Source organism: Accipiter gentilis, chromosome 22 (genome assembly GCF_929443795.1).
Source record: "Accipiter gentilis chromosome 22, bAccGen1.1, whole genome shotgun sequence".
Lineage (NCBI taxonomy): Eukaryota > Metazoa > Chordata > Aves > Accipitriformes > Accipitridae > Astur > Astur gentilis.
In genome coordinates this window covers 15,152,751-15,173,791 of record NC_064901.1, presented here as the reverse complement: position 1 = coordinate 15,173,791, position 21,041 = coordinate 15,152,751, and the positions used below count along the sequence as shown (strand labels likewise).

Genomic DNA, 21,041 nt, shown 5'->3' with positions numbered 1-21,041 from the left:
AATGCACCATAAAATATTTTTGTTTCTTTTGTTTTCCTACATTGTGTATCACCAGAGATATAAGCATATTTAGTCATTAGTAAATGTAAATATGTCATTGACCTGGTGCTGCCTGTTTGAAGGTGAGAAATGGGCAATGAGAAGGAAGAGAACTGTTCACATACCCTAAAATGTTCGTAGAGCTTTATGGGATCAGTGATTATCAGTCACTGGAACCTGAGAAATCGCAATGCTCACTTTTCTGAATGCCATGGTTGCATATCAGAGTGTATCCTCTAAACAAAAGGTGACAGGCACTGACTAGTTTTATTTAGTCTGCTAAACTGATGCAGCAGTCAGGAGCCAGGCTGCATATCAACAGAGAGCAACTCAACAAAATTGATCTATAAATGTCTGTCAAAAAATAAGGACATTAAAGAAAGATTTGTTGGGATAAATGGGGAAAAGAAGGGAAGAGCTGAACCTCCCTTTTTGCTATGGTCTGAGAGTATGTGACTTAGGACACAGCCATGAGGAATCCCAGTTCCCTGCCATCATGATAGTAATATCCAGCTTTTCAGTACACTACCTCATATCCTAGAGAATCTGAGGATTATTTAAGACCATGGGGCATTAGCATTAAAATAATCACAAAAATAGAGAACAGATATTAATTTCCCGTATTTTTATTGATGTCAAGCTATTTGCTAAAGAATAACCATTTATTAAAGCAGGTTATTAATGATAGATGGGTATGTTTCTCCTGAAGAAACCTATCCCGTAGGAGCAGTGTTGCCAGAACCATTCTGCTTTACCTTGAAGGAAAACAGGGAGCCTTGATTAATAATTTCAGGGCCCATTCTTAGATCCATGGGAATATGCAACAACTAATTTAGTATAATCCAAGACAAAGCAGTGAAGGCAGGAGAAGCCTGCCCTTGTCAACCAGACTGTTTAAATGTGTGTGGGTTTAATTAGGTACAAACAGCACCGTTTTCAACAATAGTTGCTGTTACCTGCATTCAGCCTGCTTAAAATACTAATTGAAAAGGCAAAACAATCAGTGCTTTGGTCTTACCTTGAAGAACCAAGCCTGACTTCTCAATGGTGTAGAAAAAAGCGGAGAATGGAGCAACAGGGGATTTAGCAACCAGGAGCTGCAAAACAAACAAGTAATACGTAAGTACACATCTTTATAACATACTGATCAGAGCTCAGACCTGTAGAATAATCTCACTGGATTTAACTTCTAGAAGTAGTAAAGCATACTGACGAAATAACAAGGTAGTTATTGATCTAGCCCTGTCACTTCTAAGTAGTTGAGGTCTTCTCATACGCACGTATAGATCATGCTGCAATTTTAAAGGACTCACAGGTCCTAAAAAGCCACTGTCATGAAAGCAGCAAGTTTTGCTTGTCTTATTGGCATCCTGTTAAGCTTAATCATTTCTGCTGGTTCAGGCAGTTGCACTCAGATAGAGACAATTTTGAGCAGAATTGCAACTGCCACTGTGTAATACAATTTTAATCACCATTAGCCGTTCCACAGATGTGCCCCCTCAGCTTCTCCAAGAACTCCACCCGTTGCCTTCCTCCAGCCCCTGGAAGCAGCATGGTCCACCTGTGGGTCATCACACCGGGGATGGTAACAGGACATTGCACGTCCTCTTTTGCAAAAGGGGTAATGACCAAGTCAAGCTTTATTGAAGGATCTTGTCCTTGGAGTAAGAAAATAGGAATTGGAATTCCCTCGGGGTGTACAGCGCAACTGAATTTAGCTCAGCATTTGGGTGCGCTAGCTCTCCATGGTCAGGCCAGACATATCCCAAGCTCCCTAGCTCCAGTACGGAGGAACCGTCCTCTGTGGAAGATGAGCTGCAGAAGAGCTCTGGAGACAAAGAAATGGGCTTGTAGGCAGGGTAGGTGACGTGGGACCCACAGTGGCAAACTCACACAAATGTGCCAGGTTTTATCGCTTGGCTGTTTGATTTTTGCTCATTGCCGATGACTGCTCCCTCACAGCTTGCCTCAAAATAACCCTCATTCTGTCACCTACATGAAAGTGACATTTTAATGATAAACTTAATAAGCTCTGCCCAAGAGTGTAATCAGCACAAACATTGATCTAATGGTCCCCATGTGGGCCCTGCAGAAGACTCCGACAGCAGCGACTGAAATGGAGAGCGGGCTGCTGCTCTGCCTCCGGCACAGAGCTGCTGAACAAAGCTGAAACATGTTTCTCCGCTCACCTCTTCAACAGCTAGAAAACGCTGGGAACTGGAAACCAGCCCTCCCGGCAGTGGCCGTGCACCCTGGAAGAGCCTTCCCGCCTTCCCGGCCCCCGAGGACACAGTTTGGGCAGGCGGTTCCCCCTCAGCCCGTGCTGATCCTCTGCAGGGATCTGCTCCAAGCAGAGCAATGCTGCAGAGCCCGAGCCGTGCCTGCTGAGGACAGAGAGCAGGCCCACCGACTGCCCTTCTGCCAGTGCCCTGACTTCAGCCAACCCCTCTGTGAGGCCTGCCTGGCAGCGTGCTGTGGGACCACCGCGCACCTCAGTGCCCGCATTTCCAAGGCCCTGTCAGACACTACCCCTTCTCCGCCCAAGATAGGCAGCCCTCTGTCAGATACATCCAAATACAGATTTCTTAGAACAACAGACAGTAATAACCTTATTTTTAGAGGTGTGAGGCACAACGGATCCTGCCGATTTCAGCTGGAGTAAAAAACCCCCATTATTTCCAAAGGTCATGCTCTAATTCTGCCAAACATTCAAGCACTCATAAGGGTCACTGCATATGAATTTCGGTTGGTGGTGCCTAATGATCAGCAGGGAAACAGTAAGCAGGTTTTATAAAAGCCAAGAGAGACTACAGAAAAACAAGGAAGTTCATGCTCACCAAAACTGCTCACATTTCACTGAAAAGTCAGACAGTATTGAATCACTTAATAGACATGCAGGACTAGGACATTTATTCCTAAGTGTAAGATTAACAATGTCAAGCACCAGAAGTTTGAGCTCTGCGGTGTCCTTACGTAACCAGAGGATTTGGCAGCAAATTCTGCTGCAGAATCGAGGCTCGTGTGACTTTCCTGTAGCACTTTAAATGCAAAGGGTGTCTGTAGAGTAGGAAGGTGCGGACAGGACCATGCTTAGGTGTCTTGCAACTCTCTCTCATCTGATTCTGATACAGGCTGAAGAAACAAAATCCTCGTATCTGATTCTTCAAACATAACCATTATTACCCACAGTCAGCTAACATTTTTATGGGTTTCAGAATTTAAACCAAACATAGTCTCCCTTCTTCTTCAGACAGTAAAAAAGAAAGACAGGCACATAAAGACCACAAATACAGCCGGAGAACATCAGACCAGTCCAAATGTCAGTGTTTTCCTTTCAGTCACATGAAGCTGGCAAACCCAACCTCAGGATGCGATACAACCTTTGTGAACACTCCAAGTAGGAAAACTGCTGTGGTAGCACTTTCCCCTCTTCCATGTTAGTTACCATTCTCTCTGGAATGACCTTCTGGAGAAAGGAGGGGCATGTCACATCCCATGTCCGTGACGCACCTTGACAAAACCCAAATTCCCTTGCCCGTTATTATCCTCAGAGCCAGCACTTCCCACTGACGCGGCAGGAGGGGGAACTCTGTCAGGAGGCAAGCAGAGTGCCTCCTGGTGCTTCGCATACTCCCTCAGCTCTGAGAACATTAGGGAGAGGATGGGGTGGAAAAACTGAAAACTTCAGCTACAGTCTCCGACAACAGCTGGATGTTTAATCAGAAAGGCCTGAAGTGAAACAGTTACAAATCTGATGTCTAAGGTCAAATTTTTGGCATTCTGTGCTGTAATATGCACATAAATACTAACCTATATATGCATGTGCACTAGGCACAGCTGTACGTGCAAATGGATGGACATTCAAATAACCCTATGTACATTCTGTTACTGCATTTTTATGCAGTTACAATATGTGTATAACTAAGTATAGCAATGAAAAAATATAATAAATCACATCCTTTCAGCAGCATATCACAGGACCCCTCTAAAAGGCGGCTGCTGCACAGTTACATCTGAGGCTCAGAATTAGCTTCCTTTTTAGTGAAACAGGAACAGTTCAGAATATGCAAAGGTATTGCTTTATTTTGAATGTTTGCTTACTGAGAAAAATAACCTTTAAAGTATGATTGCACATTTCACAACCAGATAGAGTACATAGAATTCTTTTTTATAACACCAAACTCTACATTAACATAATTTTTTAAAAAAAGTAAATATGTATTTAGATTTGTGTTTCAACCAAAGAGAAAAAACTGTAAAGGTCATTGCAACCATCCTGCGGTTGGAATAGCCAACACAGAGTAGGTTATGTATGCAAAAGGAACTTCTAAAACATAGAAGGAAATACATATCAAAAAACCAAAATTATGTTTTGGAGGCCAAGATTATTAACAATATCAAAACAGAAATAAAAATTGGAGTTATAATAAAATGACATTAGGATAGTGGTTAAATATATTCTAGACATGAGTGAAGAAATAATCAGTGTTCAACAAGCAAGATGATGCTGAAGAGGAGGAGAAGGCAGATAATGGGAATTATCTATATCATATAGATACAGAAATAACAACTGAGTGGAAAGAAAACTCCAGGAGCTTAGCGCATTCAGTAGAAAACAGATAATCTCTGTCAAAAAAACATTGTAAGAATCAGCATGTAAATTTAGGTCTGATTGATAGCTAGTATTTGTCATACATCTATGAGAATGAAGATGATGTAACCTAACTGAGAAGCAGCAAACATAGTCCTCAAAGGCAAGAGAAAAATAATGTAAACTGGTGAGTTGAGGTCTGTAATCTGATTTCAGTATCATGCAGAGCTTTAGAAGAAATTTTGAAGGGAAAAATAACTAAAGACTTGGAAAATGGGACAGAATGAAATATGGATATCATGTCAGGCATACCTGACATCATCCTTTGAATTTTTTAGAAATCTGAAGTAAATTTGACCTCATCTATTTGGATCTCTGTAAAGTTTTTAGCACTACTAAATAGGAACTGATAATGAAGAAAACAAGGATAAGCACAGAAGCTGTAAGACAAAAGGAGAAACCGTCAGTTATTGAAAAGAAAACACTTCCCGGATATATGAGTACCTCACAAGATATACTGACCCACAAGGTGATGTAGCCAGGACAACAGCAGATCCAATTGTACAGCACACCGACCACCACATACACCTGGCAAAACCAGGGAGACACTGGTGTTTCTGTACAAGCCACCAGTAAACTTTAATCTGGAATACCATGTACAGTACAGGTCACTCATGAACTCAAACTGCAAGAGATGAGCTGTATGCTGGTGAGGAGAATGAAGTGTGTATCTGAGAGGCCACTAGAAAAAATCAGCTCAATGTCTCTAGCAAAAATGAAGGCTGACAGTTGTCTATATGACAATGTAAGTGAATGGCGAGAGTGGAAATGAGAGAATGGAGCAGGAAGAAAAAGAAGAGCTTCTTAAACTGACAACACTGGCACAAGAACAAACGTGCAGCCACAAAGACATTTTGAAGTTTATAACCATCCGTAAAGTGAGATTCTGGAATAGCCTTCAACTCAAAGAGGCAAGGCTAAAGAAAATATCTTTGCTTTTAAGATTCAGATTAAGATATTTATGAAAGGGATACTAAGCAGTGCCTGCGATGCACTCCATGACCTATGCAGTCTCTTCAAGTCCTATGGGCATCCTGAGACGCATTGAAGCCCTGCCAACTAATCTTTTATGCTGATAGAACTGACGGAGTTGGAATAACACATACTAACAATGTCCCTTGATGGTCCGTATGCAGCTAAGGATCTTTGTGGTCAATAAACCAAGAAAAAATTGCTGGTTTTCAAATACAGAATTTATAATTTAAAGTCTTCTCATCTTTATCTTCTGGTGATCATCTGCTCCTCTCCCTAAGATTCCAAGCAGCCACATGAGGATATTGAGAACACAAGGGATCTTCCAGGATAACTCAGAAGCAGACAGCTCAGGCAGAACAGGCATTTCTAAACTCACACATATTTAACATATGTCTTGTTCCAATTCTAAATCAGTCCTGGCCAAAAACTGGAGAGAGTACAGAAAGGTTTATTATCTGAACCTGGACCTGAATCAAAATTCTTTATTAACAAGCTGAAACAGGAACCTTTCCACAATCTTACTTTCCCAAACTTAAGATTAAGAACCTAAATTTTCAGTCCAACATAAAAGATTTCCTCCAATCCTTTTTTGCTGCAGGAAAAGAAAGGAAAATACAACTCCACTAATGTTCTTGATGTATGTAAAGGAATTTATTGCTTTGTTTCCTAACCAGATAAGTGAAAGACACACCTTTTATGATAACCACTATTTAATTAGGGACTCAAAGGTGAAATCCAGGCCTCACCAGAGATTTTTTTCCTGTTGACACTTCAGTGCAAAGTTGCACCAAAAGGACTACTCGTTCTGAGATGAGTAAACAGTAATGTTAAATAATAGTCTAAAGAAGTTAACAGGCATTTAGATTACAAAAAATATTTTTTCAATGGTGAAATGAATAGAAAATAGACATAGAAAAATGATGAAACAGTACTGAGTCCTTCTAATTCATCCTATCCATGATGCTTCTGGAATGGTATCCATGAGCTTCTGGAATGGAACATAAAATCCAGATGCAGTTATTCTTACACTGCTGTCCTACTAAAGTGTGAATTATAGAGATGGATGAGAGAAGTAAAAATCAAAGCTATTTTAAGTTTTGCAAAGTCCTGCCTTTACAAATTGGTGAAATCTTAGTTTCCTTTCTTTCCTTTCTAGCATCACATTTCCCTGTCAGGAGGTTTGTGGTAATTATTTATTATTTGACAACAATGTGGAATAAACATTAAGCAACTGAAAAATGATTTCTGCCATGAGGCACGTTAAGGACACAAAGGTACTGTGGAAGAGGAGATATATCACCTTGATGAAAAGTGAATAGAAACTGAATAGATGTCATTAGATTAGATAAAGGAAGACAAATGAGAGACAGGCAGAGCAGTTGAGAAACAAAAGGCTTAGAGAAAATTGATAATGACAGCAGAAAAATTGTATGTTAAAGTTTGGTTTTTAATTAGTGAAAGCATTTTTAACAATACAGTTTATTGTTTATAAGCTTTATGGAAGAGATGAATCACAGAAATTGATTGCAGAAGCCCAGCAGAAAATACTAATTATTGGGACAACATCCCCTGTCAATAGCAAGGAAAGTGATAAATTGGAAAATGTATTGGATGGACTTTCAGAAGTATTCTGATAACCAGAAATCAAGCCAGTGTCCTGCCAAAAAAAAGTAAAGATGAGGAAGGGGAAAGAGTCTTATATCAAATTAGTTATCAAAATGCTAGGATGATAAACTACCAAACAGTGAAATAAGATGATGATTTTGATTGACCTATGAGCTCTCACATGGTAAAAAAAAAAAGATTTTATGATGGAAAGCTAATGATTTTAACAAAAGTAATGGACTAAGATATTTCAATGAATTATTTGAGAAAAAACAGCTGTATTAACATTTAATACATCATTTTCATTTAGACTGGAAAGACATCCAGTTTCTTCCCCATTTTTTTAATGAGACTATTACAAGAAACTGGTTCTTAGCAATGACTGAGGAACCTGAGTGAAACCATTTCACGCCTCTTTTAAACTATATCAGCTTCTTCTTATCAGTGAACGGATTCTTCTCTTTTAATTTTGTTCTAAGTTTTTTCCTTAGATTTCCCTTTCTGCTAGATTTACCTTATCTCATCTTTTGTACTGACGAAATGCATATACATGCACTAAGGACTGAAAGAATAACAAACCCACATTTACAGCCAATACATATTTTGGAATTCAGATCTACTGACCAAATAAGTGAGATCTGTGAAAGTAGTCTGGCTCTCACTACGCTTGCTGCCCTTACTGAAACAACGCTAGCTTGCTGGGATTTTTTGCTAATTCATATTGTTGCCCTATTGCAGTAAGCAATTGTTGCTAATAGTGCATTTCAGGAGAACTCTTCAGTTACACCACATTTGCTTGGAAGAGCATAGCTGAGAATTGAGAAGGAAACTTACACCATCAACAGTGTCACTCAACAGGGAAAAGATGCTCTCTCAAGGTTCAGTTAGACTCACGTAGTAATAAAATCAGTGCTAAGCTAAACAAATCTTTCCTCTAATTGTGCCAAATTGTCTGGGTGGACTATCTTCATGCCAGAATTTCCCTTCTTATTGTAGATTAGCAGGGTTGTTTTTTCAGCTGCAACAGAGCCCAGGAAAAAGCCAGTAAGGAAAACAACAAAGTTGATTTTGCATCAGATATCCCAGCAGACCTCATAACTGTTTTTTCTGCCCTCCTGGTTCTTCTTGGGCCCTATGTGCAGGAATTTGATATATTCTAGAAACTAAAGTGGCAGTCCTTATTCTGCAGATCGTTTATTTTTGAGCAGGAGCTGTGACCCAGTTCCCAGGGCCAGCTCTCTTTCCCTGTCCCACAGTTCACGCTGCCTTCAGCCCACTAGAAAGGTGCCCAAGGAGACAACCAAGAGTCCCCTAACAGGCACTAACGCCGCAGTGGCATCCAGGCTTCACACAGCAGTATACCAGTTGTTCCCTGCTCCCTCTTCACACTGAAGCACCCTTCAGGTCAATGGGATGGCTTCTTACAAGGTAGGAGAAAAAATGGTTGTGCTTTCTGCCAAGCCTCACCAAGCAGTAGTGCTTGTTAGACCTTAGAGCTCTCCAAGGCTTCAGTCTTGCAACAGGTTCTGATTTACCTTGGGAGACAACTGCTCCTTGTTGCAGAAACACAAAGTGACCCTAGTATGTTTCCAGTGTTCTAGTGAAAAAAATGTAGTTTAGGTATCCTGCAATCACTTACTAAGCTTGCAGGATATGCCTATAAACAATTTACTGATCTCCCACCGCACATGATTTTTGGGATAACAACATTTTGCTTGTATCTGGTACTTATCTGTAGGTTTAAAAAAGGCTTTATACAAGTGGGGAAAAAATAACCCCATTACACACTTGGGTAAATTGAAGTTCAGAAATTAAATACGTTCTTAAAGATCATATAGCTGATATCAGTACCAAAATCCAAATAAGACGTTATCAAATCACATTGCCTTCACAAGCAAATCACTGTAGAGTTTGTTTGACTTTATCATGGACTTGTGTTTTCTTATGGAGATGACTATCTCCTGCTTTATATCTTCTTCCAAATCCTGTTGCAAGGAAAAGCTCTTTATGCACAGATTTTCCGCTTTCAAGCAGAAGGAAGCTCAGCCACCCAAGCAGTACTGTCTGCACCTGTACACTTGTTGTCAGTAGAAAAGGCTACAGGCTGGGCAGGCTGTGCAATGATTGGGAATAAAGAGGGAAAACGGACAGGTTGAGGGAAAAGAGAACTATGCAGTCAACCTTCAGCCTTCCTAATCATCTAGACCCCACACATATATTCTCCCTGGTAAAAACAAACTTGGTGGATTGACACAGGGAAAGCTTAAGATGTCTTGAGCACTAGAGAGCAAACAATGACAGGTGGGGATACAAACGTGCCCCACTACTGGGTTTAGATGTGGAGTCCCTACCACTTTTGTACATGTAAAAAAAATTAATAATAAAAAAAATTTCACTATATTGATTAACATGATTTCTCAGGAAACTATCATTTCATTTGTGCCTTGAACAGTACCTGAGAGATGTGGTTCCCTGAAGTCCAGTTGTTTGAAAAGGCTTTCATCAAGGCCTGGTTAATGGGCCTCAACTCAATAAAACTCTTTATAGAGCAATTTAAATGGATTGTATCTCCTTCCCCCACAAGAAAATCCTGTCCAGATGAAACTGTTTAGGAATGAGTTTCCTTTCTACTACTTTATAGAAAAGCAACAATGGCAGCTAGAGACACTTTATGAGAGGCATTCCATAAATCCCAACCAATTAGTGAAAAAAAGTAGGCAAGCAGAGTTTGTGTGTACATTCTAAAAATGTCCATTAGCACACATCTGGAAACAACACCAAAATGAACAGACTCAAAAGGCAGCTGACCATCCTGCTGTTGCCTCACCCCCCAAACTGTAGCAGCACATCTGTTTATTTTCTTTTAGTGCAATGCATACAAATTCCACGTATTAAAAAACACTGCTAAAACTGCAAAGTCAAGAAGTCCCTGTCTCTTATCTTAAGAAAAAAGGAGGGAGGGAAAAATGCAGATGCATTTGAGACAGTTTTCCAGGGGAAACAGCAACAGTGGACACTAATTTGAGTAAGAAAACTAATGAAAGGAAAGCCTTCAAAAGCCCAAGGGAAAACATGAGATGGATTCAGAATGGGATAAAGAATTCAAAGAAATCTCAATCCTGAAATAACAGCATGACACTTATATTAACAAATGTAATTAATATCAAAGAGATCAAACCTTCTCAGCCAAATTCTGACCGATTACCTTTGATTTTAACAGTCAGTGTTAGCGGGAAGCAGAGATTCTGAAATATTTAAAACAAATCTCTAGAAAACATGAACCTATGCAATATTAGCCAAATTTCAGATAAATCACTTCTTGCCTGTTTGTTTTATCCTAGCATTAACTTTTATGGTAAGGTGTCATCTTCTTTTGGGTAAGCCTAGGCAGATCACTCACCTTTCCTCACTGTGCTCCACTCTGATTTCAGAAGTGGTAAATTAATATTCATTGATTTTACATTGCTGTACTTCTTATGTGTAATTATTTAGGCTGCCTACCTCTCTGAACTCTGACTTACATTTACGCTAAGCATATGCTTCTAATGTAACTACCAATAGTTTTATTATTTATGCTACATATTAATCTTAAAGAAGCACCAGGAATTCCTTACATGACCTTAGAGATGTTAGATGGTGGTCTTGCCCACGGTGACACAGAAATGTGTGATAACTTGAGAACAAAGGTAAGAAAATATGGCTGTTGATTACTTATCCAATGTGAAGACTAGAAGTGCAAGTGAGATAAAAGCATTTTATACTACTTTTGACTTGCCTTTTCTGAATCAGCCATTTCATCCCAGGCAGGCCTTGTCTGGCGGTGTTCTGTCTATACTCTATTATAGGAGGCTATAACAGTAGTCAGTGTCAGAGACTGCACTAGCTTTGTGCAACCGCAAATTCTTCCCCAAGCAGAGGCCAAATGAGTTGCTTAGGTAGCAGAGAGGTGGACAGATGGTTGAAAAGCTCACCTAATGAGACAACATGCAAGGAAGCTGAGAGAAGCTGAGATTCTGCTTTGCAACACCAGACACAACAGGACATTCAGGAGGCAGTACCAGTGTCCAAGCTCCAAACTCTCAATGTCTTAGTGATGGCAGTAGATAATTTCAATGGCTATTGACAAAACAGGACTTTTTACAACAGAAACCCCCCCCCCTCTCAGAGCAGTTTGTTAGTGCAGTTCTTCCTATAGTAATGAATAACAGTCACAGGCAATGACTCCAATAAAAATAAACCATCACTGCACGCACATGTGGCTAGGCTTACTCCCAGAGGAGACATTCAATACTTGCAAAGGAAAGAAATGGAAGGAAAACAAACAAAAGGAGGAGATAGAAATGAAAACCAAGAGTCTTTTAAGAATAGAGGAGAAACAGGACAGTGGACAAGTCCAGGAAAGAGGACACTCTCCAAATCTCAAGCCCTGCTATACTCAGCTGGCTTCAGATCTTGCTTCTAAAAAGCCATACATATATAAAGGACTTTTTCATCGTGCACAATGCCAGGACCTGGGAATCAGGATTCATGAGTTTTCTTCCTAACTTTGCCACTGTTTTATCGGGCAATTATATGAAAATTATGTAGCATTCCTTTTCTTCAGTCCAAAATCAGGCATGGAGATAGCCATCTGTAGCAACTTCTCTGTATTTATTTTCTGCCAGGTAGGCACAGCTCCAGAGATACCCTGCTTTCCCCTACCCAGAGAGTACAGCAGAAGGATCAATAAGCAACAGATCTGCTATCTGTTTTCTCAAATGCTTAGCGGGGTCAATTTCTTCCCCTCACATAAGACCAGAACAAAGGCACATGTTTTGGCTGTGCCTATCCAGGCAGTTGCTAGCAATGGATGACCAGTCTGTAAATTGTTCCAGTCCTTGCGGTGTGCCAAACATTGGATTTCAAGTGAGAGAGCTCAGCATGTAATATGTACTGCCATTCAGACACGGTTTTAGCTTCAGGCACTATAATGAGGAGCTCTGAATATCCTTGGACTGAGTAAACATAACTTCAGTGAAAGGAAACCATCAAAACCTCAAATAGGTATCAATCACAGACAACAAAAGCAAAACTTTCCAAGGTGAACTGCCCTGATGTGCTCCAGAGCAACGACTGTCCTGAATGCAATAGGCCAAATGCAACAAATTGCTGCTTTTGCTTAGCTGTCCTCTCCTATAGTGTGAGCAGACCCCTGAACCCTCTAATCCAGAGTGCCTTTTCCTGCAGAATGGATGTAACTTAACAATAACTTCAGTGGCAGGGAACTGCACTGCCTAGGCAAACATTGGGTGACTTCAAGTTTAATTGGAAAAGAAAATGCAATCCCAGATGTTTATCCAAACTGTGTCTGAACTGCAGCAACCTGGCCAGGGAACTGCACAAAAACAGGCTGCATCCAGTATACTTCTACTTAAGCCAGACTTCTGGTGCAAGTTCCCCAGCGTGAAATATGGGGTATGCAAGGCCAGTCAGCTCCTTTCTGCTCATGTAACACCAGACCCTGTGAAATTCCTCTTCTCAGAAGTGCTTTCTGTCTCCCTGCCACGCGCCTTATTCCTTATTTTGCAAAATGGATTTTGTCGTCTTTCTGTTTCCGAGTCTCTCCTAATTTTCCCGATGGAGAGTCCTCTAGAGGCCAGGAAACTTCACAAGAGCTTGGCCATGATGATTTCCTATGTTATAATACTTTTGAGGCCCAAAGCCCTGGTAATTGTCCAATGTGAAGGGTAATTCAGGAGAAAATGCTTGTAGCTTTCACTAAGCAGGAAAGAGGCTAGCCAGCCAGCATGTCCTGGCTACCACAATGAAACAGTACCAAGAAAAGGGATCTGAGGATGGTGCTGTGGCTGGATAAAGTTGTTGGGTAGCATAAACACAGCCTCCTAAGGGAATTCTCCTGCGCAGCAGCTTGTGGTCACTCATCAGACTTGTAGCACACTGGTAGTGAGAAGAACAGAAAATAAAGTTTATGTAGCTTTTCAGAGCCTTCCATACAGTTCCATTTGACTTTGGTTCTGGAAATAAGAAAAGGGCTGAAGGATACAATTCTTATTTACGACACATACTGGAACACTGCCTTATCCCGGGATCATGCATCCTGAATCGGGAAGGACTCCTAAGGGAGTACCAGTACAATAGCACCAGAGCAGTTCTCAGAATACACAGCTGCTTCCACCCAGCCTGCCAGACTTGCCTGGAAGAGACGGGACCAGTGGGGAAGACAGCACAGAAGCCCAGCAGCTGCGCACTTTCTCCTCCACAGACCCACGTGCTCCCAACAGAGATGGCGCTGGCTTCTCTGCCCACATGACTGCAGAGGTAGGGATCCAAACAGCATCCAGCCCTCATCATTGCATGGAGTAGATCAGCTCGGTGTAATTCACCAGCACAACACAAGGAATATACATTCTTAAGTATGTAATTAGCATATGCATTGCCATCATGATTTATTCTTCTGTTCTCTATGAACCTTCTTTATGATAGTTTTAGCAACATATTTAGATAAAAAAGTATCCACTCAAATTCAACCCCAATGCCTGTTTCTAATGTGTCTCAAATCTTTAGTTAGCCAATACTCATTCCTTCTTTCACTTTCTTTTGGCTTTCTAAATGACAAAAAAAGCTTAACATTTTTGTTTATAAATTGGAAGAAAATTAAGCCATTGTAAAAGAGCATCACAAGTGTGCTCTCCCCATCCTGCATTCATTGGTTTTGGACATCAGTAAAAACAGTGTCCTTCATACTTCCTTGATGTAAAGCCATCATCTTAATTTGTCTGACTTGGGCCAAAAAGATTGGGATTCAACCAAGTCCTAGACCACAGCATAAATATTCTTCACCCACACTAGTGGCTGCAAAATGCTTTTGACATGAAACAAACAAAACCACTTTCCAAGTTTTTTTTGTGTATTCACTTCCTTCTGTTCCTAAACCTAAAGTCCTTGTAGTCAAGCTAACGCAACACTGCTGAATTCCCATGAGAGAGACAGCAATAGTAGCTTAGGTAAAGCCTCAGTAAAGTACATTTTAGAGTCCACTGGGCATCACATAACAAGGACAAGGAAAAAAAAAAGCTAACAGATCCATGAGCTAATACATACAGATGCAATGTGCGTGCTTTTGGAGTACTGTCATGCTTTACAGGTGTTGAGAAAAGGTGATAGATTTAATTTAAAATTTAATTTCAATCTTTCTACAAGACTCAGATTTTCTCTAGCAAGAACATTATTGGGAGAGATTTTACCAAGGAAGTGGAAAACAATGTGTTCAAAGAAAGCTTAATGGCCTTATAAACATCATCTGTATTACTAAATGTACAAATGTTGAATAAGAGTCCTCGAAAAACTTTCCCCTAACAAACAAATGTTTCAGGAGACTTCCTTTACATTTCTAGAGGGTAGCTGATCCCCACCAATCCACAACAGGTAATGGCAAACATGCTTGTTCCAGTGCATGGCATAGATGCATAAAGGCTGGACAGCCCTTTAGGACCTGAAACATTGCTTTATAACCCACCAGATCTGAAATTTTTGATGACAACATGCCCCAAATAACAATCAGCAGGTTAACAAACCTTTTTATGTTGGAGAAGAAACAGAAGCAAAGATCAGACATAATGGCCATTCTTTTCACAAAACTATTGGGAGTAGCATTTATGGCTCTTGGATATTCTCTTGCATGGGGGTTATGCTTAAAAAATTCAGATTGGTCTATGTGCATTAGGGATCTTAACTACGTGTGAACTTTTGAAAAGTTATTATGTTCAAAGGACAAAAATGTAGCCATAGCAAAGAAAATGCCTAACTGTAGGAAAAAAAATTGATGAAAAAGACCTCTCAACCTCTTCTTTCCTGCAACAGCACCCAAATGGCAACCTTTATTACATTTCTTACAGGAAGTTGCTTGGCTTTTTTTTCTATATTTAATACCAATTAATTTATATGAGTAAGAAACTCCTTGAATTTCTTCGTGCTAATTTACACTTTCATTTTCTTTTTTCAGTCTGCTCAGTTATTTCAAATGAAGACTGAGATGGCCATTATAAGATCACAAGTAAGAAGTAAGACAAAATGTATGAAAAAAAGGAGAAAAAAGTAGTTTCCTCTTGTTTTTGGTAAGAGATGTACCACATCCACCTGGAAACATGAACACCAGTTAAGAGGGTATTAGGTGACTTTCCATCTGTAGCTTGAGACGACTATGGGTACAGAGTTTTATATTATTATTAGATAGATAAATAAATAGTGACAATAAGAGAAAGAACTTCACTGACATACAGTGAAGAACAAACACACAATTTGGACCAGAAACATCAATTTGCTGAGTAAAACGGCAGTGCTGGCTCAGGCCTGATAAGGCTTTATTGGCTTAGACTCCAAGCCAAACCTCCTGGACCACTGTCAGCTCTGTACAAGGCCAACTCAGGTGTCTTTGCAACCTAAACTCCATTGCTTGCAGTTCACTGTTCTGGAGCACGTAAACACCCTGAACTGCAGACACATCTGCACAGCCAAATTAAGCCAAATGGCAGAAAAAGCCAAGGTTGATGGTTCACTCAGGACTAGTGCAAGAACTTCTGCCAGAGACTCAGGGCTTACTTGTTGTAAATGACTGATAAGGGAGACCATGAACCATCACGGTGACACAAATGTGAAAGGGCTTTGCAAACCCAAGAAAAATCAAATGAGCTCTTTCCGGTGGAGAACAACCTCAGTAGTGCCTCACGCCCTACACTGCAGTCTAGGTCTCTTGCTTTTTTTGATGACACAGTGGCATTTATTGACAAGTGACCTGGTTAGTTATTTCCAATTTAGTGTTGCTCCAATATGAATATTCAAGCAAGAAGCCATTCATTAACTAAGCTGCACTTTACAGTACTTCCCACCAGTATCTGAAAAGTTTAAGTTATCCATCAATCACGTCTGTCAGAAACACTGAACTTCAACATGGATTGAGAAATTTACTGCTTTCTGTTAATATGTATCTAGAGACCATACCTCTCCCTAATCGAAGTACAGCATAAGTACTACATGTGAGAGCTGGAAGCAGGATGGCTCAGGCAGGTATTTATATTGCTTTTTACCTTTTAGTCACAAGAATCTTCCAATGTTTCCACAATGTGGGTATTATACACTACCATCTCCTGGACACATCCTTTCCATTCCTGACTGAGCAAGTGTCCTCAAATCCCATCATATTTTTCCAACAGTTACAACAATCAGCCCAGGGGAAGGTAATATTGTGAAAATTGTTTATTATCTTCTTGACGCAATATGATAGGTAGATGTGATAAAGTTGACCGGGCAGCTCCCAACAGGTCACCAACATTGGAGACCATCAAACCCCCCTCCATTTTAAGGTGCAGTCCATCTCAGGCAGTGGTATGTAAAAGTTGTTTTTATTCCTTAAAGTGGGTCAGTAGTCTGTATTCGGTTTCTAAGCAGTTAACAGGGTTTCTTCTTTTTCAGCCTGTTTTTAGATCACAGCTAAGGGCACTTATATACCATAGACAGGAATTAGAGAGATCAAAGATCAAAAAGTCTACATAGAACAAACCCCTCTAGATTAATTGATCCTACCCAGGGTAGATATACTGATAAGGCGGAACCAAAGAAAACACACTGTTTTCTGTACAGCAGATTTTGCTCGCCACTCACTGGCTGTCATTCTCATATGTTGTCAGTCTAGAACAGTTCAATGACATTAGATTAATAAAACAAGCAAAAATTCAAGTTGAAAGTATAATATCCTAGATATACAAACTCCTGAGATGATTCTTCCTTAATATGTTTAGAGCATCAGAAAAGTTGTAATGCCTGAACATGGGGATCATGTCTGATCCCTACCTTTTCACAGATGTGATGCATTTTGCCCATTTAAGTCAATATGTCAAAGTTTATCTGGTTTTAAAACTTTATCTGAGGGGTTTTTCTACCAGTGACAGCTCAAACTTGTTGCTATGTCAATAAATATATTCTTTCTAGCACACACCTTACCTGGGAAGAAAGTAAGTAGAAAGAGAAGAAAGAAGAAAGTAGTGGGAACACAAATGTCCAGGCCATATACAGTATTTCAGAGATTTCCCCAGTGCCTTTCCTCAAAGGTACAAACACTTTTCTCTTTCCTTTGAAAATGCCTTGCCTGACCTATTCTAGGATAGCACAGCCCCTTTTCATGATTGCATTACACTGTTGAACTAGTTTTATTGTGATAAACTAAACCACTCCAGTATTAGCTTCACTTTGAGCTTGTACGCTCCTTATGTAAAGCAGAAACTAATTTGTAATGCCCAATATTATTTTACAGATTATTTCTATGATCAATCTTATATTCCACTCTATTTTCACTAATTAAGGTTGTCCAGTTCCTTCATAATGATACTTTGATCTTTTTCACTATTAAGAATACCTTTAAGCTTTAAGTACACTATATTCCAAGACAGACTTAGCAGAACTTTTCTGAATAAAAAACACTTAAATTTGAGTTGGGCATTTTAGTTAGCTTGTTTTCAGTTACCAAAAAAAAACCAAAAAAAAAAAGGGAGGGAAAAAAAAAGGGGGAAAAAAAAAAAAAAAAGAGGATCTGGTAGAAAACAGGAGGCAGGGGAATTTGCCAAGGCATTCCGAGGATAAACGACTTTGGTCATTGCCACTCTGATGTTAGGAGCAATGAAACTTCAGATATTGATGAGACAATCTGCTCTAGGTTAATTCCACTGTGTTTTGAGGGGAAAACTCACACTGAAGTCCGACCAAAATCAGAAAAGTGATTCTGTATAAACAGGATGGGAATTTGTATTCATTCCCTCTCTGCAAAGGGGCTTAAGCTTACAAACAGAGCATTTTTCAGACAATTCAGTCCAGAGCCTGAAAGTCATATCTGGTTCTTTCTCTCACCCATTTTTATGCTGTTTTAGTGAATTGTAAATACAGTGTAAAGGGCGTTGGATTAACAGCGTCACACGCTGAAGTTCTCTGTTTTATATTCAGAGCAGATTTTGTTATAGTAATCTTACCCCTCCTATCCAGACCCTTAAGTGGTAGCCCCAATTTCTGAGAATTTGCTATCTGATTAACATGAAGGTTCACAGTTACCAATTAGACCAAGGCAAAAGGCAATTTTCCCAGTTACAGAACTGAGAAAATATATAAAAATTAAAACAATAATGTCACTGTGACTAAGTAGGTCTCACCAAAGTAACAATTCTATTTTCTATGGTAAGTTTGGAAGAGGAAAAAAAATACTGGGTTGATAATACTAGAAATGAAGATGTTGCATTAACCAGTACAGAAGATAAGAAGCTGGGCAAGCATTCTAATAGTCTAAAAATTTAAGTGCTAGCTACTCGCTTTGTTGGGAACTTGCAACAGTTTTGATGTCTGCAAAGAAGAGAGATGTAGGAATGCAAGGTGACTTCTAGAGCTGAGGCTTAGAAAAATCAGCTATGGTATCAACAGAAACTGGAAACAAGGAAGCAGAGAGAGAGTTTTGCCACAAAGCTCAAGCCACAGTCTCAGTTTCATTAACCTTTTATTAATGGTGAAGATTGACGAAGAAAAGTTTATGGCACGCTAAGGAGAGAGATTCAGGAGAGAAGGCAGTGACCACAGTTAAAACCAGTTCAGCAGGTGAGTTAATCTACAGAGAAAATTGGAGAGGGAAGCAGGAGTTCCTTCACAGCCGAGGAACTACATAGTACAAGGAGGTACAAAAACTTTATAAGTGCCTGAAACAGAGGCAGTAAAGGTTGAGCAAGATCAAGCTTAGCAGCATGAAAGTGGCAGTGAAGAGATTCCAGCTTTGCTCCCAGCTGCAAAGGATTTACTCTGGCCAGTTTCTTATTTCTGACTTGGTTTCCTCAGTTATGAGCACTTGGCATGGGGATTGCAGAGATCAGTCAGCAAATGCTTGCATAGTAATTAAAAAATATAACAATAATATGAGATGGTTAACTTGTAATCGGTATAGGATAGCAGCAACCAAAGAGGAGTCTCTTCTAAGAGCTGACTGGCCTATCAGTCAAAGATACCTAACAGAAAGTACCCACCTCTGCCACCAGCCTCAGTGGGAAGACTTGGTATAACTTAATGACTGAGTTTGCCTCTCTGCCTCAAAGATGTTCCTGCTTATCTGTTTAGGATGCTTTGAACTACGGATCTATGAGTTTGAAGTTTGCACAGCTGCTGCTATATTTTGTCAATCTAACATTAGAATAATTTTCATTAAGAAAACTTGCAATGCTCATTAAAAAAAGGACAGAGAAAAAGATGAACTATTTAAAGGTTCTCTTTTGTTCTTTTCCATTTTCATCTAGGGTCCTTTAATTTCTGTTTAGATTCTTAGATAACAAACTGATTAGTGTTATATAAGCACCTGAGTAAATGAATTCTTATTCAGGAAGGATGGAAACATTTTTCTCTATATAAAAGTGTCCTGTTAAGAGGAGAGGGCCATAAATCCAGTCCCATTTAATGTAGACAGGGCTACGGTGATGTTTATATTGTATGACCATTTTCCACAAGTCCGTTAAGAAGGAAGCTTACTGCAAACACAGACATGAACAAACACACAAGTCGGGAAAGTAAGTGACCTAGTGAAGTTTGAGCTCCAAATACTTGTTAATGAACCTTCTCTGTTTTTATGGCATCCTTTCATTTGGCACTTTTGCTGGATTAAGTCAGTATCATACTGTGTCGATAATAATCTGTTTATGCTACAGTTGTGCACTGTGTCCAGCTTCATCCTGTTCACATGCAACTCAAGTTCATATTGCCGCTTATGCTTGTATATGATCTATGGATAAGCAAAAGCTTTCTGTCATAAGGGTTATCAGTCTAGAGCCTTTTTAAACAGAAAAAAACCCATAAGCTTCTTCTTTGTGTATTTTAAAGGATGTGGTTTGTACACATGCATGGAAATTTGAGGCCGTAACAACCTTTCATTGTGTCTTGATTCAAAACATTCAAACAATAGCAGAGGTGAGGCAGAAGTCTCTGAAGTAAACCGTGTATCCTAGAAAAAAACATTTCTTTAAAAGAAAGAGTTTACAGAATTCAAATACGTGCTCCTGCAGTCTTTCCACAGCTATTTCTTCAAAAGCAGCATACTCCGTAATGGAGAACTATAAAAAATTAATCTCACCTGAAAATAATTCTACTTTCCTGCAAATTTTCCTATCCGTTGCATGATTCCATACCATCATTCTTATCTTTAAAAAAAAATAATTAAAAAAACCTCTTCCTGTTTTCACAGAGCTGATTTTCCATACGATAAGCACATTATATAATAAGATGGCTTAGAACAGATACACACTTAACACTACTTCCATTTTAAAACAAACCAATAGCCACATCCCTTTTCTATCACTGCTTACTGGACCTCATTATCCACTACCATCTGCAGATTTTCTCACATCAAAACAATTGAAAAAAAAAGTATTGTACTAGGTACATAATCTGCATTACTGTACAATGTACATGATTCATGTAGCATATAAAGACAGGTTTTCCTGACACAGATTGCAGCTGCTGAATGGCACTTCATTTGTCTAAATACTGCTAAAAAGCCACATGCAGAGCTTTCTTCTGTACTTGTTTCGGGTAGCGGGATTTCTTCTTCTGAGTATCCCCAAATTCTAGCTCAGCAGAAGACAACGTAAAGAGCAACACTTCTTGCCTCACACATAACGATGGGCAACCTTCACACATCCTCAGTCATCTCCTTTGGTCAAACACTGATTTCACTGCCCAGTTCTCTATGGGCTCTTTCTTG

General features: G+C 39.7%; 1 protein-coding gene across 5 annotated transcripts in view; it reads right to left on the bottom strand.

The window, feature by feature from the left end:
* Positions 1-21,041, bottom strand: part of RAD51B (RAD51 paralog B) — a 416,518-nt gene that overhangs the window by 137,403 nt on the left and 258,074 nt on the right. For 4 of the 5 annotated variants that reach the window (XM_049825319.1, XM_049825322.1, XM_049825318.1 and 1 more), the window contains exon 10: positions 1,058-1,136. In XM_049825319.1, coding sequence (XP_049681276.1) covers positions 1,058-1,136 — 79 coding nt within the window. Of the gene's footprint in view, positions 1-1,057; positions 1,137-11,298; positions 11,387-21,041 lie in introns of those variants that run through there. The other variant, XM_049825321.1, reaches the window with a different exon arrangement.